At 42.5% G+C, this 22,325-nt stretch overlaps 2 protein-coding genes across 5 annotated transcripts in view; one reads left to right on the plus strand and one right to left on the minus strand.

Moving 5' to 3' along the window:
- Positions 1-21,188, plus strand: part of PTPN14 (protein tyrosine phosphatase non-receptor type 14) — a 204,120-nt gene extending 182,932 nt beyond the window's left edge. Inside the window, exons 17-19 of the mRNA XM_021927236.2 lie at positions 572-806; positions 5,302-5,465; positions 11,913-21,188. Of these exons, the coding sequence (XP_021782928.2) occupies positions 572-806; positions 5,302-5,465; positions 11,913-12,041 (528 nt within the window). The 3' untranslated portion in view covers positions 12,042-21,188. The remainder of the gene's footprint in view (positions 1-571; positions 807-5,301; positions 5,466-11,912) is intronic.
- SMYD2 (SET and MYND domain containing 2) overlaps positions 1-22,325 on the minus strand; it is a 104,053-nt gene that overhangs the window by 18,791 nt on the left and 62,937 nt on the right. For 2 of the 4 annotated variants that reach the window (XM_009187520.4, XM_021927250.2), the window contains one exon: positions 15,332-15,542. The exons of 1 other annotated variant lie outside the window; for it this stretch is intronic. In XM_009187520.4, coding sequence (XP_009185784.1) covers positions 15,456-15,542 — 87 coding nt within the window. In that variant the 3' untranslated portion in view covers positions 15,332-15,455. Of the gene's footprint in view, positions 1-14,305; positions 14,410-15,189; positions 15,543-22,325 lie in introns of those variants that run through there. One more of the 4 variants, XR_004178607.1, reaches the window with a different exon arrangement.

Raw genomic sequence — 22,325 nt, forward strand, 5'->3', positions numbered from 1 at the left:
CAAATGTGAGATCAACACTAGATAAAGACAATGTCGGTAGTCTGTGCTGTAACAGAAAGAGCTCTGCACTGAACATCCAAAAGGAGTAGCATGACCTAGAGCGATTGCTGGAACCCCTTCCCCACTTGTCTAAAACCTTTGAATGACTTCCCATTGCCCCTGGGGTGAAATCCAAACTTTCCACCATGGACTGTGAGGCCTTTCCAGTTTCCTGTCCGACCACCTGCCCCCTCACATGTCACACTCCAGCCACCCCGAAGACCTTCATTTCTTGAATGCACCAAGCTTGTTCCTGCTTCTAGACTTTGCACTTGCACTTCTCTCTAACATTCCACTGCACCTCCGTTGTGAATCTTTTAAATTTTCCATTGATGTAACTGTCATTGTAAATTGTGTTATTGGTCTTAACTAGCATGTATAGGATTTACCCTGTACAGTGTAGACACTGCAGAGTGCTACTGAACTAGCGATTTAGAAGCTATTTGCATTTTCTTCTGTCTTCACATCTTAGGATTAAAAGGATGAGAGCTTCCCTTGACCTATTTCCAATTTTGCTTTATATGTGATTTAGGAGGGTGGACGAACCAAAAGCCACCGATACTGGCCCAAACTGGGTTCCAAGCACAGCTCAGCCACCTATGGCAAGTTCAAGGTGACCACGAAGTTTCGAACAGATTCTGTTTGCTATGCAACCACAGGCTTGAAAGTCAAGCACCTTTTGTCTGGGCAAGAAAGGACAGTGTGGCATTTACAATATACTGACTGGCCAGATCACGGCTGTCCAGAGGACGTCCAAGGATTTTTATGTAAGTGTTTTTCTTCCCAGTCTGCTACCTGACTGACTTTTACCTACTGTGTCAATAATCCAGCCGTTGAAGATGAAATGGAAAAAGAGGATGCTTTCTCTTAAGTAGCAAAAGTATTATAATATTGAAATATATGTTCCTTTCTTATTATGTAGAACAGAGAAGAATAATACATGTCACTTATTCTGTTTGCCTTTCATACGCATAAGCTAAGACTGTGATCAACATATTGGCTCTACCTTGATTCAGACCTTTAGCTACTCATTTAATCGGTAACTATTCTGACACATGCTACAACAAGGATGAACCTTGAGGAATGATGCTGAGTGGAGATAATCCAGTCACAAAAGGACGAAAATTGCATGATTCCACTTATATGAGGTACCTAGAATAGGCAAGGTCAGAGGCAGAAAGTAGGTGAGAGGTTACCGGGGTTGCGGCAAAGGGGGATTCGGGAATTACACATTTTTTATTTTTTGAGGTGGAGTCTCACTCTGTCATCCAGGCTAGAGTGCAGTGGCACAATCTCAGCTCACTGCAGCCTCTGCCTCCCAGGTTCAAGCAATTCTCCTGCCTCAGCCTCCCACGTAGCTGGGACTACAGGCGCAGCCACCACGTCTACCTAATTTTTGTATTTTTAGTAGAGATGGGGTTTCACCATGTTGGCCAGGCTAGTCTTGAACTCCTGGCCTCAAGTGATCTGCCCGTGTCAGCCTCCCAGATTGCAGGGATTACAGGTGTGAGCCACCGTGCCTAGCCAGGAATTACCATTTGATAGGTGCAGTATTTCTGTTTGGGACAGTGAAAAAGTACTGGACATGGATGATGGTGATGGTTGCACAACTATGAATATGCTTAATGCCACTGAACTGTGTACTTAAAAATGGTTAAACTGGTAAATTGTTGTGTCCACTTTGGCACATTTAAAAAAAGGAGAAATAAAATTTTAAAATAGGCCGGGCGTGGTGGCTCACACCTGTAATCCCAGCAATTTGGGAGGCCGAGGTGGGTGGATCACCTGAGGTGAGGAGTTTGAGACCAGTGTGGCCAACAGGGTGAAACCCCATCTCTACTAAAAATACAAAATTAACCAGATGTGGTGGCGCATGTCTGTAATCCCAGCTACTGGGGAGGCTGAGGCAGGAAAATCGCTTGAACCTGGGAGGCGGAGGTTGCAGTGAACCGAGATTGCATCATTGCACTCCAGTCTGGGCAACAAGAGCGAAACTCCATCTCATAAATAAATAAATAAATAAATAAATAAATAAATAAATAAAGATATAAATAAAGATATAAATAAATGAATAACATTAAAATTTTTTTTCATGAAGGTTTGCATCTCACAAGCCCTATATTTCCCTACAGTCGTAAATCTCAGTAGTTTCTCGTACTTTCTCATATTTTTATGAAGACACTAAGAGGTATTGAAACCCTCTTGTAGCTTTTGAAACTGAAATTTGCTCAATGGCTAATTAATTTCTATGTATGTGTATTTTTAGAATGTGGTTATATTAGAAACTAATTCACCAGATTATGTGCAGTATTTTCATTTGAACGGCCCCAAATTGGCCATGTACCCACTACATGCCAGGCACTGGATCGGGCTCTGAGAATGCAGAGATGACAGAGTTCAGTCTTCACTTTCAAGGTACTCAGAGCCTAATGGGAAAGACAGGCCAGTCATCATCATCCAAAGATGAGATCTGATACCCTCCTCTGCTTTTCAGTGGTGGCTGCAGCTCTCCCTCTTTCCACATGCTTGCCTAACTGTCCTGTGCTTGTCGGGAAACCCCATTCCTTACTCATCCAACTGGAAAGGAGCCCCAGATGCTCCCTGTAGCCTTGTGCCTGCTCTGTTGTTGACTCTGTAGCTAGTGGAAGACCTGTGACCACCACAAAGGGACCATCATCCAGATGTTGGATAATGTCAAAACCTTGATTTTATTTTGGTATTCATTTAGAATGGGAGAAAAAGGGAATGAGAGAGAGAGAACAGGTTCTCAAGACCTAAAAATACTGATTTACAAGTTCCAGTAAATATTCTGATGTGTACTTATCCAGCAATACAAGCATTTCATTTCCGTGAAAGTGACGATGGTACTTGAGGGGTTTGGCACTGAAAGCAGAGAGTAGAAAGATGATTGGAGTCAGAGGATCTAGAGTAAGATCCAGAGAGGATTCGTGATTTGCCTGAGGTCAAATGGCTTGTTATCTGTAGCTTGAAATAAGGGCAGTGACCTTTGCAGAACTTCCCTTCCTCCTAACAGTGCTCATTGTATTTCTTTCAGCTGATCACGTGCTAACTGACTGATTAAAATTTTCTCCAAGAAGCAGAAAAGGGAAATAATATAAGTAGATCTGTTTGTTGATTGGCTAACAGCTCTGATGAAAGAGTGAGCTTATAAAGCACTTTAAAGAATAGCCTTTTAAATGAGAACCAATTAAGGAAAGCCTGTCTAAATTACCGAAAAATACATAGTAGTTTTAAAGAATGTAAATGTATGTATTATGCTTTTAGGAAACTCAATACACGTATTCTGTGCAGGGCATTAGAAATGTTGAATCTGTTTCTCCTAGGTTTTAAAAGATTGTTTTGCCCATGTTTAAATTAGGTTACCTGGATGCAGAGTACCTAAGCCAAATTGTTTACTGCCTTCCAGAAGTCTTTATTGAGTTACGGCCTAAGGAACTTTAGTAATATGACTATAGAGGAAACATCCTTTAAATCCACCTCTCCATTACATGAAAAGCTCTATTTGAAAGTGGCATCTACTGTATTACCCAACATTCCTTTTATTTTTCTTCTTAAATTTAGCTCAAGTAAAGCTTTGTCTCTTGTATGTAAATATTGCCTTTGGTCAGACAGAATACTCAGTTGCCTAACGTGTTTTCCCCCTCGCAGAAAAAGTGTAAAGAAGATTCCACACACAATATCTAGCTTGTATTGGTACCTAATAGTAACTACTCCCTCTGTTCATCTCACCATCTCCTTTTTTTTTTTTTTTTTTTTTTAATTGAGATGGAGTTTTGCTCTTGTTGCCCAGGCTGGGGTGCAATGGCAGGATCTCGGCTCACTGCAACCTCCGCCTCCCAGTTTTAAGCAATTCTCCTCTCAGCCTTCCGAGTAGCTAGGAGTACTAGCTGGGATTACAGGCGCATGCCACCATGTCTGGCTAATTTTTGTATTTTTAGTAGAGACAGGAGTTCATCATCTTGGTGCGGCTGGTCCTGAACTCCTGACCTCAGGTGATCCGCCTGCCTCAGCGTCCTAAAGTGCTGGGATTACAGGAATGAGCCACCGCGCCCGGCCCTTCTTTTTTGTTTTGTCCTATCTCATGGTACATTACTACTACTACTAGTACCGCTCTGACTAGTACTAATAACTATTACTAGTTATCATCATCCTAGTAGTAGTAGTAGTGATAATAATAGTTTACTTTTTTGGTAAACTACTTCAGATTATTTTGTAATTAGATAAGTTTATAAAGGAAAGTGCGGGTTATTTATATATGTCTGTAAACAGGTGCTTTGAAATTATTTGAATGGTTCAAACCTCCTTTTTTCTCTTCAACAATGTAAACATTTCCCCTATAGTCTGGTTTACACTTTTGCTTTAGGATGAGGTTCACTGAGTATCAAGAACCTTTAAATCTGTTTCTCTCCTGAGCTACTACAAAATCTAAATTATTAATTAAATTTTGGGGGTTTTTGGAGTGTCTGAGGATTACATTTCTATACTTTTCTCTTTTGTCATGGTTGTGAAAAAAGTCATTAAGGCTTGGAATCCTGTGATTTTTCTTTTGTGCCCAGTTGGAGTCATGAACACACCCCTCCCTGTACAGCCCTGCTGAGCCAAGCAGATGCTAGAAGGCATGGGGGGCATCATGACCCCCTCCACCTCACACACATATTGCCTCTAGAAAGGGGGTTCATCTTGGGCTACTCACATAGCCCCGTGGAATCCATGCTGAAAAGCAGACTCCCCAAAGTCTACTTTAACATCCAAAAATGAAGTCAAGCCTCAGTTGACATTCACTCATCAGTGAGGGGAAGGAAGAAGGGGCAGATGGATGCTCTCTCCCTACCAGAAATTGGCTCTGACAGGCAGGCGTTTCAAGGGGACTTAGCAGTTGTTCTGATCCCAGTCTGTTAATAGCAGGAATTGCTGTAAGTAATGTCTAGAATCATCTGCTTGGGGGACTTAGGGATTTGCAGAGGGGAAAACAGAATTTAATTTTTAAAAAAGAACTATTTAATTTAAAGAACAAATTCTCCCATGAACTAATTGACTCCCAGCTGGTCCTTTCTGGATCCAGGACTGTACATTGGGTACCAGCCAAATAATTAGTATCTTGTAAGAACTGTAAATTATTGTCACTTAAAAAAACACACACACACACACACTCACCATCAGTTCTCTTCCGCTCCCCCCTCCCCAACTTATATGCAAAGCCATGGAGGACTTTGGTGACAGAATTTGCGTTTTGTCCTGCAGCCTACTTGGAGGAGATCCAGTCGGTCCGTCGCCATACCAACAGCATGCTGGAAGGCACCAAGAACCGGCACCCACCCATCGTGGTCCACTGTAGTGCTGGGGTGGGAAGGACCGGCGTGCTCATTCTTTCTGAGCTGATGATCTACTGCTTGGAGCATAACGAAGTGAGTCATTCTGGGCTTCTCTCCGGATACTCCACCTTGGGGACAAGTCTACACCCTTGCCAAACCTTTGCCCGCGCCCTTGCCTTTTCAGTGGTTAATTTCCTCTCTCCCGACCAGAGTTTTCCAGGCTCCTGGTTCCTAGTTTGACTCTGACATTTACAGTCCTCCTTATCTTTTTGCCCTCCCACTGCTCTGTGTAGATATCCAGATAAAAGAGGAGAAATGAGGGCGTGCAATAGAAAACACTTAGAAAATGTGATCTTAGTCGGCATCTACTTCCAGAAGTCTTTGGCATTTTGTAGATAGCCTGGTTTCATTGTGGGTAATTTTCCATGGTGAGTTATTTGACCCCATATAGTTTAGATGCGTCTTGCATTTCTAGGATGTGTTCTGGCATAAATCCTAGGTGAAGATGTGTCTACTTGGAAAATGTTTTTCATTCTTCAGAGTGAGGTCTGGGGGGTTGTTTGCTTATCTAGTCTGGTAGTTGTGTGGTGTAGCGGAGCAGAGGAGATACTTAGAGCATGCAAACATCCCCGTCTTTGCATCGGCTGATCGCCCTACCCCTTCTTCCTGCAGAAGTGGGGTGCTGCTGAGCCTGTGCACACAAGGTACATGGCATCCCTTTGCTGCTGTGGGATTACGGAGTTACACTGAGAGACTTTGAATTTTGTGTAGGTGAGACAAACAGCAGTCAAAAGCTAAGGAATAGTTCTTCTACCTTCTAGCTACCTGGGACATTAGAATTTTTAAGGGCTTTTGCCTGCCATACCAGCCAAGTAGAGGAGCCATGCACATGTCACTCCTCCTGTTTCACAGAAGAGGAAACTGAGGCCCGGAAGTAATTACGTGATTCGTCTAGTGCCGTGTGGCTCTTACGCAGTGGTACTGAAGCCAGAAGCAAGGTCTTCTGTGTCTGAGTCCGGAGTTATTTCCTGTCTTCACTCTGCCTCCAAACGCTGTATAAGATTTGGTTCTTACTCAGTTTTCAAATTATATAGCTTGAAAAAGTAAAGGAAACTTGTGGTTTGGTAGTTCTTAAATTATAGAATGATTTGTTGCAATTCTGTGGAGGAATTTATATGATAATATACTATTTATTCAATAGCATGAATCGTTTGAAAATCAGATTAAATATGAAGTTTGTCATATTGAGTCTTCCAGGAAAACAACAAATGCTAAACTTAGACATTAAACTTTCTGCCTGTGAAATGATAATTTTGAGAATCTTCTAGTCTGTCCATGGGAATGAATGTTTGTGCCGCTAAAAATTGGAAAAGGGGCAATCCGAACTGTAGCCTAATGTTAGAAAAACATAAAACAAAGCTTGAGCGAAATGCTCATCATGGAATCAGTTGAGACTACATAACAGAAATGTCATTGCCCTCTGAGTTTGTACCATTTTGTCCCACATAGGATTTTTTTATTGTTCGCCTCTCTATTCCTCTCACTACTAGAGGTCTCTAGAAATTTCTAGAACAATGAGTAACCTGCCCACGGAGTCTCAATCCATCCATTGCTAGGAAGACAAAATAAGATGAGGTAGAATCAGTGTGTGCATGGCTTGAGGGCCTCATCATCACCTCCCCCACCTAATTGTCCTGTCCTTCCCTTCATATCACTTTTGTCACCAAATTCCCCGCTTGTTTTCTTTTTTTTTCTTTTTTTTTTGAGAAAGGATTTTGCTGTGTTGCCCAAGCTGGTCTCAAACTCCTGGGCTCAAGCAATCCTCCCACCTCGGTCTCCCGAGTTGATGGGATTACAGCTGTGAGCCTGGCCACTCCCCTTCTTTCCCCGTTCCCTGTGCTCTGCTCCCAACTTCCCCTTTTCAACTCAAGAAGCCATTCTGTCTTGTCTGACATTAAAAACTATTCTGAGCTCTTTGGAGACCCGTCAAAGGCTGAGCCTCAGTGAGGCGATGACATGGGGGCTCACTGAACACCAGATGTTATTGGACCAGCAGAGCACAGACAAGGCATATCAAAGCCAGAACAGTTTGGAGTGAGGGATTCGGCCATTGTGGCCTCCTGTGGACTTGGTGAAGGCTCAGAGTGGTTAAATGCTCTATGGTGTGTCCAAACATAGCGGATTTCCTCAGTGCCCAACTGCATGCCAGAACATTCTTTGCTGGGACGTGGTTAATCCAAAAAGAACTTCTGTTCCCATTGATATTCAAAGATAGCAAGATGACTCATATTCTTCACTTCACTTCCCCTAGCACAAATATAGCCAGTCTTATCTGTCCTATTTCCCATGGTTGCTATTGGTAGATGGTTGGGGGAAAAAAATGCTCTACTTTTGTTCTGATACTGTTTCAGGCCTGGCTAGTAAGATCCAAGCCCCTATTTCAGGAGAAGAGTAGACCATGTTTAGTTTGTTTGTTTTTCAAGCAAAGATTTTAACAAACATATATTAAATTGTGGGTCCCATTTTTCTCCTGTCTAAACTCCCCTGCCTTCTTTCCACAGCTTCTGGATTTAACATACTTTATATTTTAGTCTGTAATTCTTGCAGTTTTAATTCTGTCAGTGAAACGACCTTTCTTTTTCCTGGACTTGTCCTCTCAGTCTTATTCTAAACACAGAAAAGTTGAGCAGAAACAATGAAACGCACACACTTACAATGAGGTTGGTAGCTGTGCGGTGGGGAGTGGGGACAACTGTCCCAGGCTGCTCTGGGAAGCCTCCCTGTGGCCCAGTGCTTTTGGTCACTGAGTGTTAGCTGAGGCATTTTAAGGTGCATAGAGTTTTTCAGAAAGCACTCGTTTTATGGTCTGCAGTACACTCTGTCAGTCCTCTGGATGTAGCTGTCTGTTCTAGCTACAGCTAATTACAAAAACTTAGGATCTCAGTAGCCAAAAGGGCAGATGTCTTGATCTTGCTGCTTTTCTGAATAAGTTATACCTCCTTCATAAAGTGAGGAGGAGAAAATGTCTTCTAGACAAGACTGAGCAAGTGTCAACTGCTTTGTGCTTCCTTGGCTTGGGGACAGTTAAGAGCAGAGCCTGTGGGAGTGAATGAATCTTTAAGCCAGCTGGGACCCTTTCATTGAAGACCAGGAGAACTTTCTTTGTCATGTCCCCAGACTTCTCCATATCAGACAATATACTGTCATTTAGGCTCAGTCCTACAGGTAATTGAGATGGGGATGATGGTAGAGGAGGAGGAGGAAGATGTGGTGGTGGAGGAGGTGGTGATGGTGACAACATTGAAAATAATATCTTAACAGCTAGCTTGTGTCTAGTGTTTGCCATGTATACGCACTATTCTAAAGCCTTATAGTATTAACACAAGTAGCCTTTGCAGTGACACTGTGCACCAAGTCCTGTTAGTACCTGTATTAGTCCATGCTCACACTGCTATAAAGAACTACCTGAGACTGGGTCATTTATGAAGGAAAGAGGTTTAGTTGACTCACAATTCTGCAGGCTGTACAGGAAGCATGGCTGGGAGGCCTCAGGAAACTTACAATCATAGTGAAGGGTGAAGGGGAAGTAAGCATGTCTTCACATGATAGCAGAAGAGAGAGAGCAAAGGGGGAAGTTAAAACATACTTTTAAACAACCAGATCTCATGAGAATTCCCTGTCACAAGAACAGCAAGAGGGAAATCTGCCCCCATGTTCCAATCACCTCCCACCAGGTCCCTCCCCCAACACTGGAGGTTACCATTCCACATGAGATTTGGGTGGAGACACAGAGCCAAGACCATGTCAGTATCCTTACATAACAGAAGAGAAACTGAGTCATAGGTAAATGAAGTAATGTGCCCGCTTCCCACAGCCAAGAAGTGGTAGAGCTGAGATTCAGCAGATGAAGCCTTACTTAAAGCCTGTGCTCTGAACACCAGTGTGATCCTGCCTCCCGACTAAAACCTTTGCTGGGTAGGGGAGCGGAACAGCCTTATTCTCTCTATTCTTTTAACTTCAGTGCCCAACCACAGAGTAATCCTCATCAAACATGAAATTAAGTTCATTATTAGGTGGCTCTAGATCACATCTCATGATACTGGTCACTTTGCAATATAATTTAGGCAGAGACCTACTAGTTACCATCAGAAGCTTATAACCTAGGTTCTGTATTTTGATTCATAGTTCGAAGATTCACATGCCTTTTTTTTCTTTTCTTACTAGGCAGGGACTTGACTTTGTCCGTTTGCACCACTGTGATTACACCACTGCACTCTAGCCCAGGCAACATCACAACTTTGTGATGTGCATTCCTTAGTTGGTGTTGAACAAGAGTGACTGATGGCACGTGTCATGTCATAACTATACACAGTTTGGAAATAGCTGAAATTATTTTTCAAGGTTCAAAGGTTATAAAGTCAAGCATACAGCTGAGTTTTTATTATTTTCTTTTAAACACTTGCCTAGCCCTTGAAAACTTCCTGGGTGCCATCATTTGCCCGGGGTTAAGAGCTCCCAGAGCACAGTGAGTGTGCTGAGGCCACCATGGCCTCCACAGCTCCGGGGTGCTCCAGCTGTATGTGTCCTGGCTGGTCCAGGAGGATGGACGTGGTGAAGGTGAGGGGAGAGGACACTGTGATGGCCTCTGGTCTGCTCAAGTATCCATGACACTGTATTAATTTCCTTTCATTAATGATAATATATATCATTGTATATACTCTCAAATAATTCACACATAGGCAATCTCATTTAATACTCAAAATGTTCTCATTTAAGACTCAGGGCCAGGCACAGTGGCTCATACCCATAATGCTAAGACTTTTAGAGGCCAAAGCTGGAGGATTGCTTGAGCTCAGGAGTTTGAGACCAGCCTGGGCAACACAGTGAGACCTCGTTTCTACACAAAATTTTAAAAATTAGCCAGGTGTGGTGTGCCACATCTATAGTTCCAGCTACTCAGGAGGCTGAAGTGGGAGGATTGCTTGAGCCTAGGAGGTTGATGTTGCAATGAGTTACGATTGCACCACTGCACTCTAGCCTGGGCGACAGATCAAGACCCTGTCTCAAAAAAGGTGTTCTTGGCCAGGCACCGTGGCTCATGCCTGCAATCCTAGCACTTTGGGAGGCCGAGGTGGGCGGATCATGAGGTCAGGAGTTTGAGACCAGCCTGACCAATATGCTGAAACCCCAGCTCTACTAAAAAAATTAAAAAAAAAAAATTAGCCCGGCGTGGTGGCGCGTGCCTGTAATCCCAGCTACTCAGAAGGCTGAGGCAGGAGAATCGCTTGAACCTGGGGAGGCAGAGGTTGCAGTGAGCAGAGATCAAGCCACTGCATTCCAGCCTGGGCAACAGAGGAAGACTCCGTCTCAAAAAAAAAAAAAAAGTTCTCAGTTAAAGGCTTTTACTCCAAGTAGGACTGGTGTTCAGAAATGGTGCTTTGACATTTTAAAGGTTCACACTTAAATTATCTCACTTGATCATGACCACAGTCCTGTGAGATTATAATTGCATTAACAACATTTATTAATGTTAATAAAGGAATAATGAAGCCAGGCGCGGTGGCTCACGCCTGTAATCCCAGCACTTTGGGAGGCCAAAGCAGGTGGATCACCAGAGGTCAGGAGTTCAGGACCACCCTGGCCAACATGATGAAACCCTGTCTCTACTAAAATTACAAAAAATTAGCCAGGTGTGGTGGTGCACACCTGTAATCCCAGCTACTCCGGGGGCTGAGGCAGGAGACTCTCTTGAACCTGGGAGGCAGAGGTTGCAGTGAGCCAAGATCATACCACTAACCTCCAGCCTGGGCAACAAGAGTGAAACTCTGTCTCAAAAAAAAAAAAGGAATAATGAGTAATATTTATTAAGCACTCACTGTGCACTAAGTGCTTGATATGTGTTTCATCATTTGATCCCATGAGGCAGATGTTATTTCATACCCCATGTTATTGCTGAGGAAATGTCACTAACTAGGGCAAGGCCACACTGCTGTTAGAGGAAAGCATTATTATCCTGATTTTACAGATGAGGAAACTAAGACCCTGAGATGTCTTAAATCCTGTCATTGGGTTGTGGTGGAGTTGAGAGTACCAGTCAGGTCTCACTCCAGCCTTTATGTTTTATCCAGCAGACTAGTCTGTATTTAAAATAATACACCAGGACAGGTGTGGTGGCCCACGCCTGTAACCCCAGCACTTTGGGAGACTCAGGTAGGAGGACTGCTTGAGCCCAGGAGTTGAAGGCTGCAGTGAACTATGACTGTGCCACTACATTCTAGCCTGGGTGACACAGCAAGACCCTCTCAGAAAATTTGAAATTAAATAAAAATAAAATATTCCACCAGTGACACATGATGACCAGGTTCTCCAGTTGCTGGTATAAACTGTTTGACACGTAAAACCCAGCTGGGGCAGAGTCCCTTGCTTTCTCTTATACCTGGGCATGGGCAGTGGGTGAGTGCTTCCTGAATGAGGGAATGAGGAATGCTCTAAGGGAAGCCTCCTGTCTCAGGACCTTGTGCTTTCTCTCTTTTCTTGCAGAAGGTGGAAGTGCCCATGATGCTGAGGCTCCTCAGGGAGCAGAGGATGTTCATGATCCAGACCATCGCTCAGTACAAGTTTGTCTACCAAGTCCTCATCCAGTTCCTCCAAAACTCCAGACTCATTTAATCCCCCCAATCCAGCTCCTGGAGGAGGGACCCAGCTCCATCGTGCAGGAGAGTCACCTCCAGAAAACATCTGCTCCCCCCGCGGGGGTGCAGGTGGCTGGCAGCAAGCAGGCTCTCTGAAGATAATAGCCAAGATTATTCACACATGCCATGTATTATTTTATATGAGATAATTTATTTTTTTCCCCTTTGGAATAACTTTTGTGAATTATTATAATGCAGTTTTCTTAATAATATAGTACTTTTCATTCGAACCACATTTTGACTGATCTGCATATATATGTCAGTAGGTAAGGTTGCCTGCTGGATCATTTTGGGGACAGAGGCATGAGGGAGCACATCTCTTGTGAAGTTGCAGCCAGATTTGTAACCAGCCCTGAAATTCATCAGCTTAATTCATTCATCATTCATTACTTATATCCAAAGCAAAGATGGTAAGAAAAGTAATTCATCCTGAAATATAAAGAAAAGGGTCTGAAGGAACAAGCACGATTCTCCTATATTTTGGGACTCATGAGCCTTGATAGACAGTTTCCTCTCTTCCTCATTTCTGCCCCTCATCCTCAGTAATCTCCTCTCCCCAACACCTCCCCCACCAACTTCCCCCCAAGCTTGAGTTAAAGACAGAACAGCTAAAGACAGTGCTGCCTTTACAGTGCAGTAACTGCCATCTTTGGGGCCGAAAGAGAAGCTCTGTGTTGCACTTTTCTTGACCACCCCTTATTCTGGGCTCTGGAGTTTGTGTTTCCCTGCTGGGGACTGTACCCTGGGTATTTGTTGCTACCTCTCCCGTTTGCTCAGTAGGACCCTGTCTGGTGGCATTGAGGCTCTGGACCAGGCCATCTGTGCAGTTAAGACTCTATCCTGATTGAGAGAGAATAGCAGACCTAGAAAGAGAAAGGAGTTGGGCAGGGCCTTTGAGGATTGTGTTGTTCAGGCAGGGCCTTGATGATCATTGTTTTTTATTTACATGAGATGTGTGTGCTGGACAGAGACCCGAAAGTTGAGGTCACTAAGTCATTGGAAAGGTCATCAAGGAAACAGATGGGGAAGCTGATTTATGGGAACTATATGGCATTTAGCTACGTAACAGGGGTCCTGGCCAGGAAACACATCAAATTTGACCCCCACTGTGCTGGTATCATCTTCAGGCTTTGGCCTGCAAGATCAGAATTAATCCTACTCAGGACCCCATAGTCCAAACTTGGGGCCACTTGATGAACGATGGTAGAATTGTCATTGGCAAAACCCTGTGCTGCTTTCCTTTTCTTCATAAAATCCACTGTCTGGTCAGTTATCTTCACTTGGAAGCCCAGTTCTTAGTTTCTTCCTGTGGCTTCATTGGTCAGTGTCCTTCTGAATTTCCAAGGTTGGTACACAATAAATCATGTTTTGTACATTTTTCCTTTTACTGCATTTTGGGGGATTTGTCATTCTATGTCTACTTTTTCTTGAGTGCAACTTTGATATGCACCTTTTTGTTGAGTACAACTTTGATATGTTGTTACGTGGTGATAGGAAGTCAGAGGGCGTGCTCTTCCTGGTTGATTTGATGCCACATCTTCCTTGTCTTTTCAGCTCGGGGAAAAGGCAGCAGTGGAGGAAGGCATATGGAACGCCCACAGTGATCAGTTCAAAGAACAAACCTGCAATTTAAAAACTGTAGTCAACTAGGCACGGTGGTTCACACCTGTAAATCCCAGCACTTTGAAAGGCCAAGGCGGGCAGATTGCTTGAGCTAAGGAGTTCAAGACCAGCCTGAGCAACATGATGAAACCCCATCTCTACAAAAAGTACAAAAATTAGCCAGGCGTGGTGGTTTGCCCTTGTAGTCCCAGCTGCTCAGGGGGCTGAGGCGGGGGGATCACCTCATTCAAAGAATTTGAGACTGCAGTGAGCCATGATCTTGCCACTGCAGTCCAGCCTGGGCTACAGAGAGACCCTGCCTCCAAAAAAAAGGAAAAAAGGTTGTCAAGGAAAACTACATGTAGTAGAAAGGAAAATTTAATTGCAGGGGTTTTTTTCTTAGAGTTGACTGCTGTGAGAGTTCCATATGCCTTTCTTCATTGCTGCTTTTGTCCCCCCAAGCTAAAAAGATGAAGGAGTGGCATCAAATCAACCAGAAAAAGTAGACCTTTGTGACATCCCATCACCACATGCCAACAGGTTGCATATTCCCCATTAAGTTCTTTGGAATACGAATCCTCTTTTCAACCTGGCCAGGTGTTGTGGTGGCTGTACTCTGTAGTTAGACTCAGAATATCTGGGGATGGAGGGCTTCCCCTCTGTCTGCTGCTTCAAGGTCTGAAGACTCAGTGAAGGAGTATAACCTGCTGATCTTTGTAGATTCTAGAGTTTCATCGTATATCCTGGGAAGAAAACCATTAGTATTACATGTATTTTGAGGGAACAGAGCTTATAACCCTTATTATAAGAAGCTCATCAATAGCAAAAAGGTCCTTTTCTTGGAGGTTTTTCCATCCTTGGGATTTCTACTGTTAGGGATGTTTTAGCAAGTGGTCTCAGTTACTGGTTTATTGCATGATGAACAACATCAGTATTTATCTTTTATCTCTAAGCCCCAAGGTGGGCACTGTTAGAATGTCTCATGTGGACAGCATATAGATCTGGTGTGTCTTTGAGGACATCAGAGCTCATGGGCTTTCTTGAAATTCATCCACTGTCCTGCCGTATGCTACGGGAATATTCATTAGTGTACAAAATGCAGGGAGGAAGTAGGTTTAATACTCAACTTTCTAGCCAAAGTTTATATTGAAACCCAAAAGAAAACATTTAAGAGTTGTTCCACATATTTCACTTTTAAAAACAAATGCCTTTGGTTCTTTAGCACATTTTGCATTCCTTTTCACATCTCCAGTAGATGCCAGCATATCTCCTATTAAATTAGCAGCAGCCATTTAAAGTCCTTTCAGTGGCATCTGCATAATAATTGCCCAGAGATGCTTTATATCTGGGAAGCAAGCCAAGGAATAAACCTTGAAGCAAAGTGTATTAAATTAGTTATCTAGTTAGAGCTTTTGGAATGATTTCCTGATGATGTATCAAGTCTAAAGCTAGAGCTGTCAGTGTCTATTGCTGCAGTTTGGATTTGAAGGGAGAAAATTAAAAATGGAGGAAAAAAAAGTTACCATCTCACAACAAAGCCATCAAACATTTTCCAGCCGCTGTGTTCGAGGTTTTCCAATGGAACTGTTTGGTTTCTTTCATCTGTACTCATTTGGATACATTGACCCGAGGTATTCATCCTTGTTTACTGTGGTCCCTGAATCATGGGGGCTGAATCTGATGTCTTCATCCTTGAGATGAGATGAGCCTGCTGGCTCAGTTGAGGAATGTCCTGCTGAGGTTTCTTTGGTTTCCTTGGGTTCTAAGGATATACTGGATATATCACCTTTTAGCAAGAGTCTCTGGTAGTATTTACAGATAGCATAGACATTAGTATGCACTTCTTTCCCCAGATAGGAAGTAGAGGAGGATTTAGCTGCATGAAAAAAGGATGTTAAACATTGATTACACAGGAGTAAAGATGAATGAGCCGCTCTATTCAGTCGGAGCTAACCAATAAGATCAGGGAAGGTAAAAACACCTATATGGAATATTTTGAATCATAAGCTTTTGAAGAGCTTAAATTGAGAGAATTTTACTTTTAATTTTGTAGATTGAAGAGAGGAACCACTTTTCAAAATTATAACGAAACTGCCGTTGTTTTCCCAAGAGTCACTTGGCTATCTCTGGCCCCCTCTTTCATCAGCCTGAAGAGAGGGTCTATGTAGACTGCTGTGGGCCTTGTAGGACTTGACCACGGCTTACACCTACTTAACCTTTATCCTGCCTTCTTTCAGCTTGTGCTTTTCAGTTGTAAACTCCAGTGGGTACAGCAGGCTGGCCTTTTCATCTGGCTGATTATTTTTCCAGCTTAATATAGATTGACCCATATGAAATTTCCAATAATGGACCATATTTTCTGCGAACAGACAGTGTTCGCATGGATCACCTATATCTTCCCCCGATACAGTGTAGATCCCAACACCAGATGTCATTTCTCCAGAGCAGTGCTAATGAACACAAAAGGTGTACCCTGGGTGGGCCGGCTCTTTTCGTGAACCTGCTGCCCTGCTCATAGGGATCCTTGCATCACTTGGTGAATGGGCCATCTCCTGGGACATGGCAGTCGCAGAGGTAGATAGTGCACTGCAGTTTCTCTTAAGCTGGATTGGCCATCAGGCACATCACCTTGCAGTTTTTAGCTGCTGTCCTTTCCCTATGAGCAGTCTGTATTAACTGACCTCAGTCTACTTGTTACATGACGTATGGGTCCCAAAAGTGTCCTTTGTCAAAAAGCAGAATATGCTTTCTAGTCTCTCTTTCCCCATCTAATGGTACATTTGATGGTGAAGATGAGTACAGTTGACCACCCCTATCTGTGGGTTCCACATCCCTATATTCAACCAAGTACAGATTGAAAAATATTTGGGGAAGAGGGGAAACCCACAAAGTTCCAAAAAGCAAAAGTTGAATTTGCCACATGCTGAATACTACATTGAATTCATGCAAATGAAGTGATGTGTAGGCATCGACTTAGGTATTGTAAGTAATCTAGAGATGATTTAAAGTATACAAGAGATGTTCATAGGTTATATGCAAATACTACGTCATTTTATATAAAAGACTTGAGCATCCATGATATTCTGGTATTCGCAGAGGGTCCTTGATTGCCCCCTTTGGTAAAGGACAACTGTTTCATTACTGATTTTCATTTGGGGAAGATCTGTCAATCCCTTGAGGTGGGGGGGTTGAGGGGTAGAGGGTACAGGGCATTCTAGGATGTGTGCCAGGGAGCACGTATATTGGGTCAGACCTGTGTTCTTCCTCAGTATCAGAAATAACTCTATGGAGCTCCTAGAATAAGAAATTTCTGGAAGCACCACATAATTACTGTTGGGCTCTTAGGGTAGCCATTTTTGGGAATTTAGCGTTTCCATGTTTTACCAATAATTATTCTGCTGCTGTGTTTTATTGTTTTGCCAATGGGTTTTGAGACACTCATCATGCTCTTATTTAGTGATTTCTTTTCATGAGCAGAGCAACAGCTCATCCAGCATGGTTTCCAAATGGAGAAATTCAGGTCTTTCATAGAAATCGCACAAATTTTCCAATGGCCTACAGCTTTATGGTTGGCAAACTAGTTGGCCCTATAGGGTGGCAATAAAGCTGTAAGATATTAAACTGCATTTGATACTTCTTTTGAATGCTGAGCAAGGAAGCAAAATAGTTCTTGTCTTTACTTAAGCTTCTAAGACATTTTGGGGCAAAGGACCTTACAGATGGCATCTGTTGAAAGTAACAGCAACATGTCAGGGAGAAACATGGGGGAAATCTCGTCAAATTCTGCTATCTCAAATGTGTCGTCCAGAAGTCAGTGTTATTCAGGGGGCCCTGTGAAACTTGACCACCAGCTTGCCCCATCAACACTCAGCCTTTATCCTACCTGCTCTCAGCTTTTGTGTTTCTGTTAGAAACTCAGATAGGTAAGTATTTTTATTCAGCAGACTACCTTTCTTAATCTTTCCAGCTTAATGTAGCTGCATCTTCTTTCTCAAGGCCAAACTGAGATATTCCCTATTAAAATGTCCATGAGCCTAGCATTGAGTATCTGGCATCCATCAATTTCATAGACTGGAAAATGATTGTTTGGTGCAGTAAAGAGGAGGATGTGTATCAGTTCCTACTGTTTGGAGCTTTGTTTAGCCTTCCCATTTTAAAAATAAATTCAAGGACATTGAGTTACAAGGCAGAAGGGCTGGAGCTACTGGGCAGCCTGAGTGTGACAAGCATTTGTATAGAAAGTCATTGCTCCTTCTGCCACACTTTGGGCCATCAGGATCATTATTTCCCAAAAATGCCATAAACTTGCCCAAGAATTTCTATAAATGAGGAGCGGGAGAGGAAGGATTTCTGGATCAGTCCTGAAGTTGCCATCTAAAAGTTCTCTGTTTCACAAATAATTTTCTGAACTCTGTAATGCCTCTGCTACCCCCTACCTCCCTTTCTGTAATGTCAGCATGATGGGAACCACCAAGTGGCATGCTAGGGAAACCCTGCGGCAGTGTTGGAGTCTATTTCACCCTAGCTCATGGTTTTAAACTGTCTTCACTGTTGAGGTAGAGCTTGATAAATGTCATGGATTGTGATGTGTGATTTATCATATTTGCCTGGATTTGCTGCTCAAAAGCACCATCTTCCCTCACCTGCCACTGGCAGCCTTTCTTGCCTTGCTTGTTAGCAGAGCATTCTGCTTACCCATGTGGCTCCTGCATTTCTTGATTCTTCTCCCCTGTGATCTCAGAGGTGCTGCAGAGCACACTCTCCTTTAGAGCAGGTCATGTTTATATTCAGGCCACAAAACTGGGATGTACATGCAGTGACTTTGGTGTTCCTTGTCTTGTTCAAGGGAACAGGTGGGATTGTTGTGTGCTGTCACCCTCTTCATTCCATGAGCACCTTGTTCACTTAGGGTCTGCTGCCTTTTCTTTTTGAGATAGAGTCTCGCTCCTGTTGCGCAGGCTGGAGTACAGCCTCCTAAGTAGCTGGGATTACAGGTGTGCGCCACCACACCCGGCTAATATTTGTATTTTTAGTAGAGACAAGGTTTCGCCATGTTGGCCAGGCTGGTCTCAAACTCCAGACCTCGAGAAGACCCCCCTCGGCCTCCCAAAGTGCTGGGATTACAGGTGTGAGCCACCGCACCCAGTCTCTGCTACCTTTTCATATTTCCCCATCTGCTTTATGGATCAACTCTCAACAGTACACTTTTTCTTTCCTTTACCTACCTTATGAGTGCAACCCAGATTAAAGAGTTAAACCTCATCAGAGAATCATTGCCTTAAACCTCTCTAAAATATGTAATTAGGGAATCTTACTGTAATTTTTAAAAAATTGCTTGTATAGTTTCAAAGAATAAGATCTGGCAAATGAACAGATGTGGTGGCTCACACCTGTAATCAAACCAGCACTTTGGGAGGCTGAGGCAGGCAGATCACCTGAGGTCAGAAGTTCAAGACCAGCCTAGCCAACATGGTGAAACCCTGTCTCTACTAAAAATTAAAAAATTAAAAAAAAACTAGCCAGGCATGGTGGCACATGCCTGTAGTCTCAGCTACTCAGGAGGCTGAGCCAGGAGAATCGCTTGAACCCGGAGGTGGAGGTTGCAGTGAGCTGAGATCATGCCACTGCACTCCAGCCTGGGCAACAGAGTGAGAATTTGTCAAAAAAAAAAAAAAAAAAAAAAATCTGGCAGATGAAAATAACCTGAATGAAAATAGCTAGAAAACTCAGCAAGCAGGAAGCTTCCTTTCTCACCCTTTTGCTCCCTTGCTGATAGAATCAGTCACTTACTGTTAGAAGAAATGAAAGAAGCTCTGTTTAAAACAATGATGACAGCAGTACTTAATATTTATTTCAAGGTGAACTTATATAGATTGAGAGAGGCTACATTTGGCAGAGTGATGTGTAGGAAAACCCATTTGTTTCTCGCTTCTCCCTGCAAGGAGAATGTTTTCTTCATTATAGCCTCTTCACACAGACTGGCCATTGTAGTGAAACAGGTGGTAAACCCGCCCAGAAACATTTTATCTGTTTTCACTTATCTAGGAAGGGGTCAGATTAGCTGGTCATCCAAAATCTGTATGTAAGCTATCTTCATTTTCTTCCCCAACCTTCTCCTCCTGGGAAACACAAATGCCATCTCATCTGACAAAAGGTTTTAGAGGATAGAGCTGAAAAGATTGGATTGGGATCTTTTTGTGGCTTGGGGCGGAGCCTTTTGCTAAAATCTCAAGAATGCTGCTTTGAGTTTAGCTAGGGTGACTCTCAGAGCTGGAGTGCCTGGCGTTCTCAGCATTTCTCAGGGGCCTCCCACCTCTCACAACTGCAGTGTTAGCTAATATATACCTTGAGCATAGAACTGAATGGTGTAATTCAGAGCCATTTTTTTTTTTCAACTTGAACATTGTACAATTTTACTGCAATTTCCTTTGAACTTTCTTGCCACTGTTTGGAATCTTAAAAATTCATTAGCCTTCTCCTTTCTGACATAAAGTTACACTTCATCAGAGATGAGTTCCTATGTATGTCCTTTGTTCCTTCAATAGCTAATTAATGTGCTTGAGGATACTTCAGTGGGAAAAAGGTCTAAATATGCAGATTACTAATAAACGTGTAACCTTATGTAACTTGTGTTACATCAAATAACAAGCTAATCTAGTTTGTTTCACTGGACTAGGCTTGTGCTCCCTACTTCAGTATTTTGATGCTTTCCTTGCTCTTTGTTTCACAAAATATTGTGAATTTTGGTATCAAACAATGTCATTCAAAACATATGACATTTATTAGGTTTCATTTTGAAACAATGTATAGGCAAGTCCCCAACTTAGAAACCGGTTTGTTCTTACGGTTCTTGGGCCAGCCCATAGGAGCCCACTGACCTCCACCACAGCCCAAATGGAGGGCTGTGTTAGTCAGATGTGGTTGGCTTTTGTGGGCTGACCCAGACATTTAATCACCATCTTTTCTGTTGTTGCCGTAAGAAATGCATTCCAGGTTGGGACTTGGGATCCTGAGAGCACATTCTCCCCCTGTGGTGGCCGCTTGCCACCTTGCAAGATGGAAGCCCAGTGTCCTTACTACCAAAGTCTAGTTGTAAGCAGAGAGAGGGCTGAGATGTTTATAGGACATTCCCTAAGCTGGGGAGTGTTTTTATCAATATTCATGTCAACTGTACTTTGGTATAGACTTCCTATCAATTTAATAATATGAAAAGCCTAAAATAAAACTATGCATGCTATTCTATGTGCTATTTTATATCAGTAAATAAGCTTATGCTTGCCAGTTGTATACACAGTTATGAGGTGTATAGAACTGACTTTGACAGTATTTTTTGCACTGTTTCCTATCTGTTTTTATAAAGTCTTATTTAGATATTGAACCTTGTTGATGTTCTCACTGCCCTTGTGCTTGCTATAAAATGTTTCATATGTGCCTTTACAAATGTGAGATCTTTGTTCTAACCTTTTTTTGTAAAAGATATCTATTGATTTCCATATGCAATAAACCTTTTTTTCAGAGAAAACAGTTGCATCTTCTCTTTTCTGTACTGTATATGTTTGCATTAGTTCAAAGTGCCTGGGAAAACCTGCATGCTTTGTTTTCTAAAGCCTATTTACTGCTACCCACTTTTTAGTCCTGTATAACCTTATCATACTGAAGATTTAGTTTGAAATTCCCAAGGTTGTCGCTGTTAGAAGAAACCTGAAAGGGGTGATCACTAGGCAAGTGGAGTGAAGAATACATAGAAATAAGTCTTTCTCACAAATGCAGCAATAAGCCTTGCTAAGTTCCAAGCCCCTCCTTACTCCTCCTCCACTGTCATGTACTCAGGTACCAAACTGTTGATGTGGAAAAGGCAGGCACCAACCAAGCTGCTGTAGAAAATCCAAATTCTTACTTTTGCCTTTCAGTTTTATAACAGCTCAACTTGTCTCTAGGTTTAAAGGTGGCTGTCCTGTCCAGACTTTCAGCCAATAACTGCCATAGCACATACACGGTGAACCCCTTGTATGTGGGTAGATGCTTTATGTATCCTTGGTAAGTAACAGAAAAAATAACAACTTCTGCCAGTAACACATTGACTACCCCCGCGACTATACGAGCGGTCATTGAACTACCAGACATCCCAACTAGTTTGACATCAAAAAAATGAGAATACTGTAAGCCACTCTGGGGTGAAAGGATATGGCAAGCAAATCTCATTAAACATACACTTAATTCTTTACGGTGACTGTAGCAACAAAGCAATTACAATTATTGAAAGAAAGGCTACATAATGTTAAAAATGATGATAATAGACAAAATAGGCCAATGAAAATGTAAGTAAATCGGGTAGAATGGCAGGAGAACAGATACACTAATTCGTTTTCTCTTTTGTGAGCTGAGCAAATAGAACCAGTTTCTTTTCTTTGGGTGATAAACAGAAAAAGTAGAGGTTTATTATATAATTGAGAGAGAAAACAGTAACCTAGTAGACGTATCTGTCTCCAAATATACTGTTAGCAGAGCTGGGGAAGAAAATTTTTAAAAAGAAAGAAACAGAATAATTCCCCACAAAACTAAAGATAAATATTAGAAACAGCAACGTGCACACACAAATATGCAATAAGATTACAATACCAGAACCAAATATGGCTATTTTATGTGATTTTACCTCTTA

This window comes from Papio anubis, chromosome 1, assembly GCF_008728515.1.
Source record: "Papio anubis isolate 15944 chromosome 1, Panubis1.0, whole genome shotgun sequence".
NCBI lineage: Eukaryota > Metazoa > Chordata > Mammalia > Primates > Cercopithecidae > Papio > Papio anubis.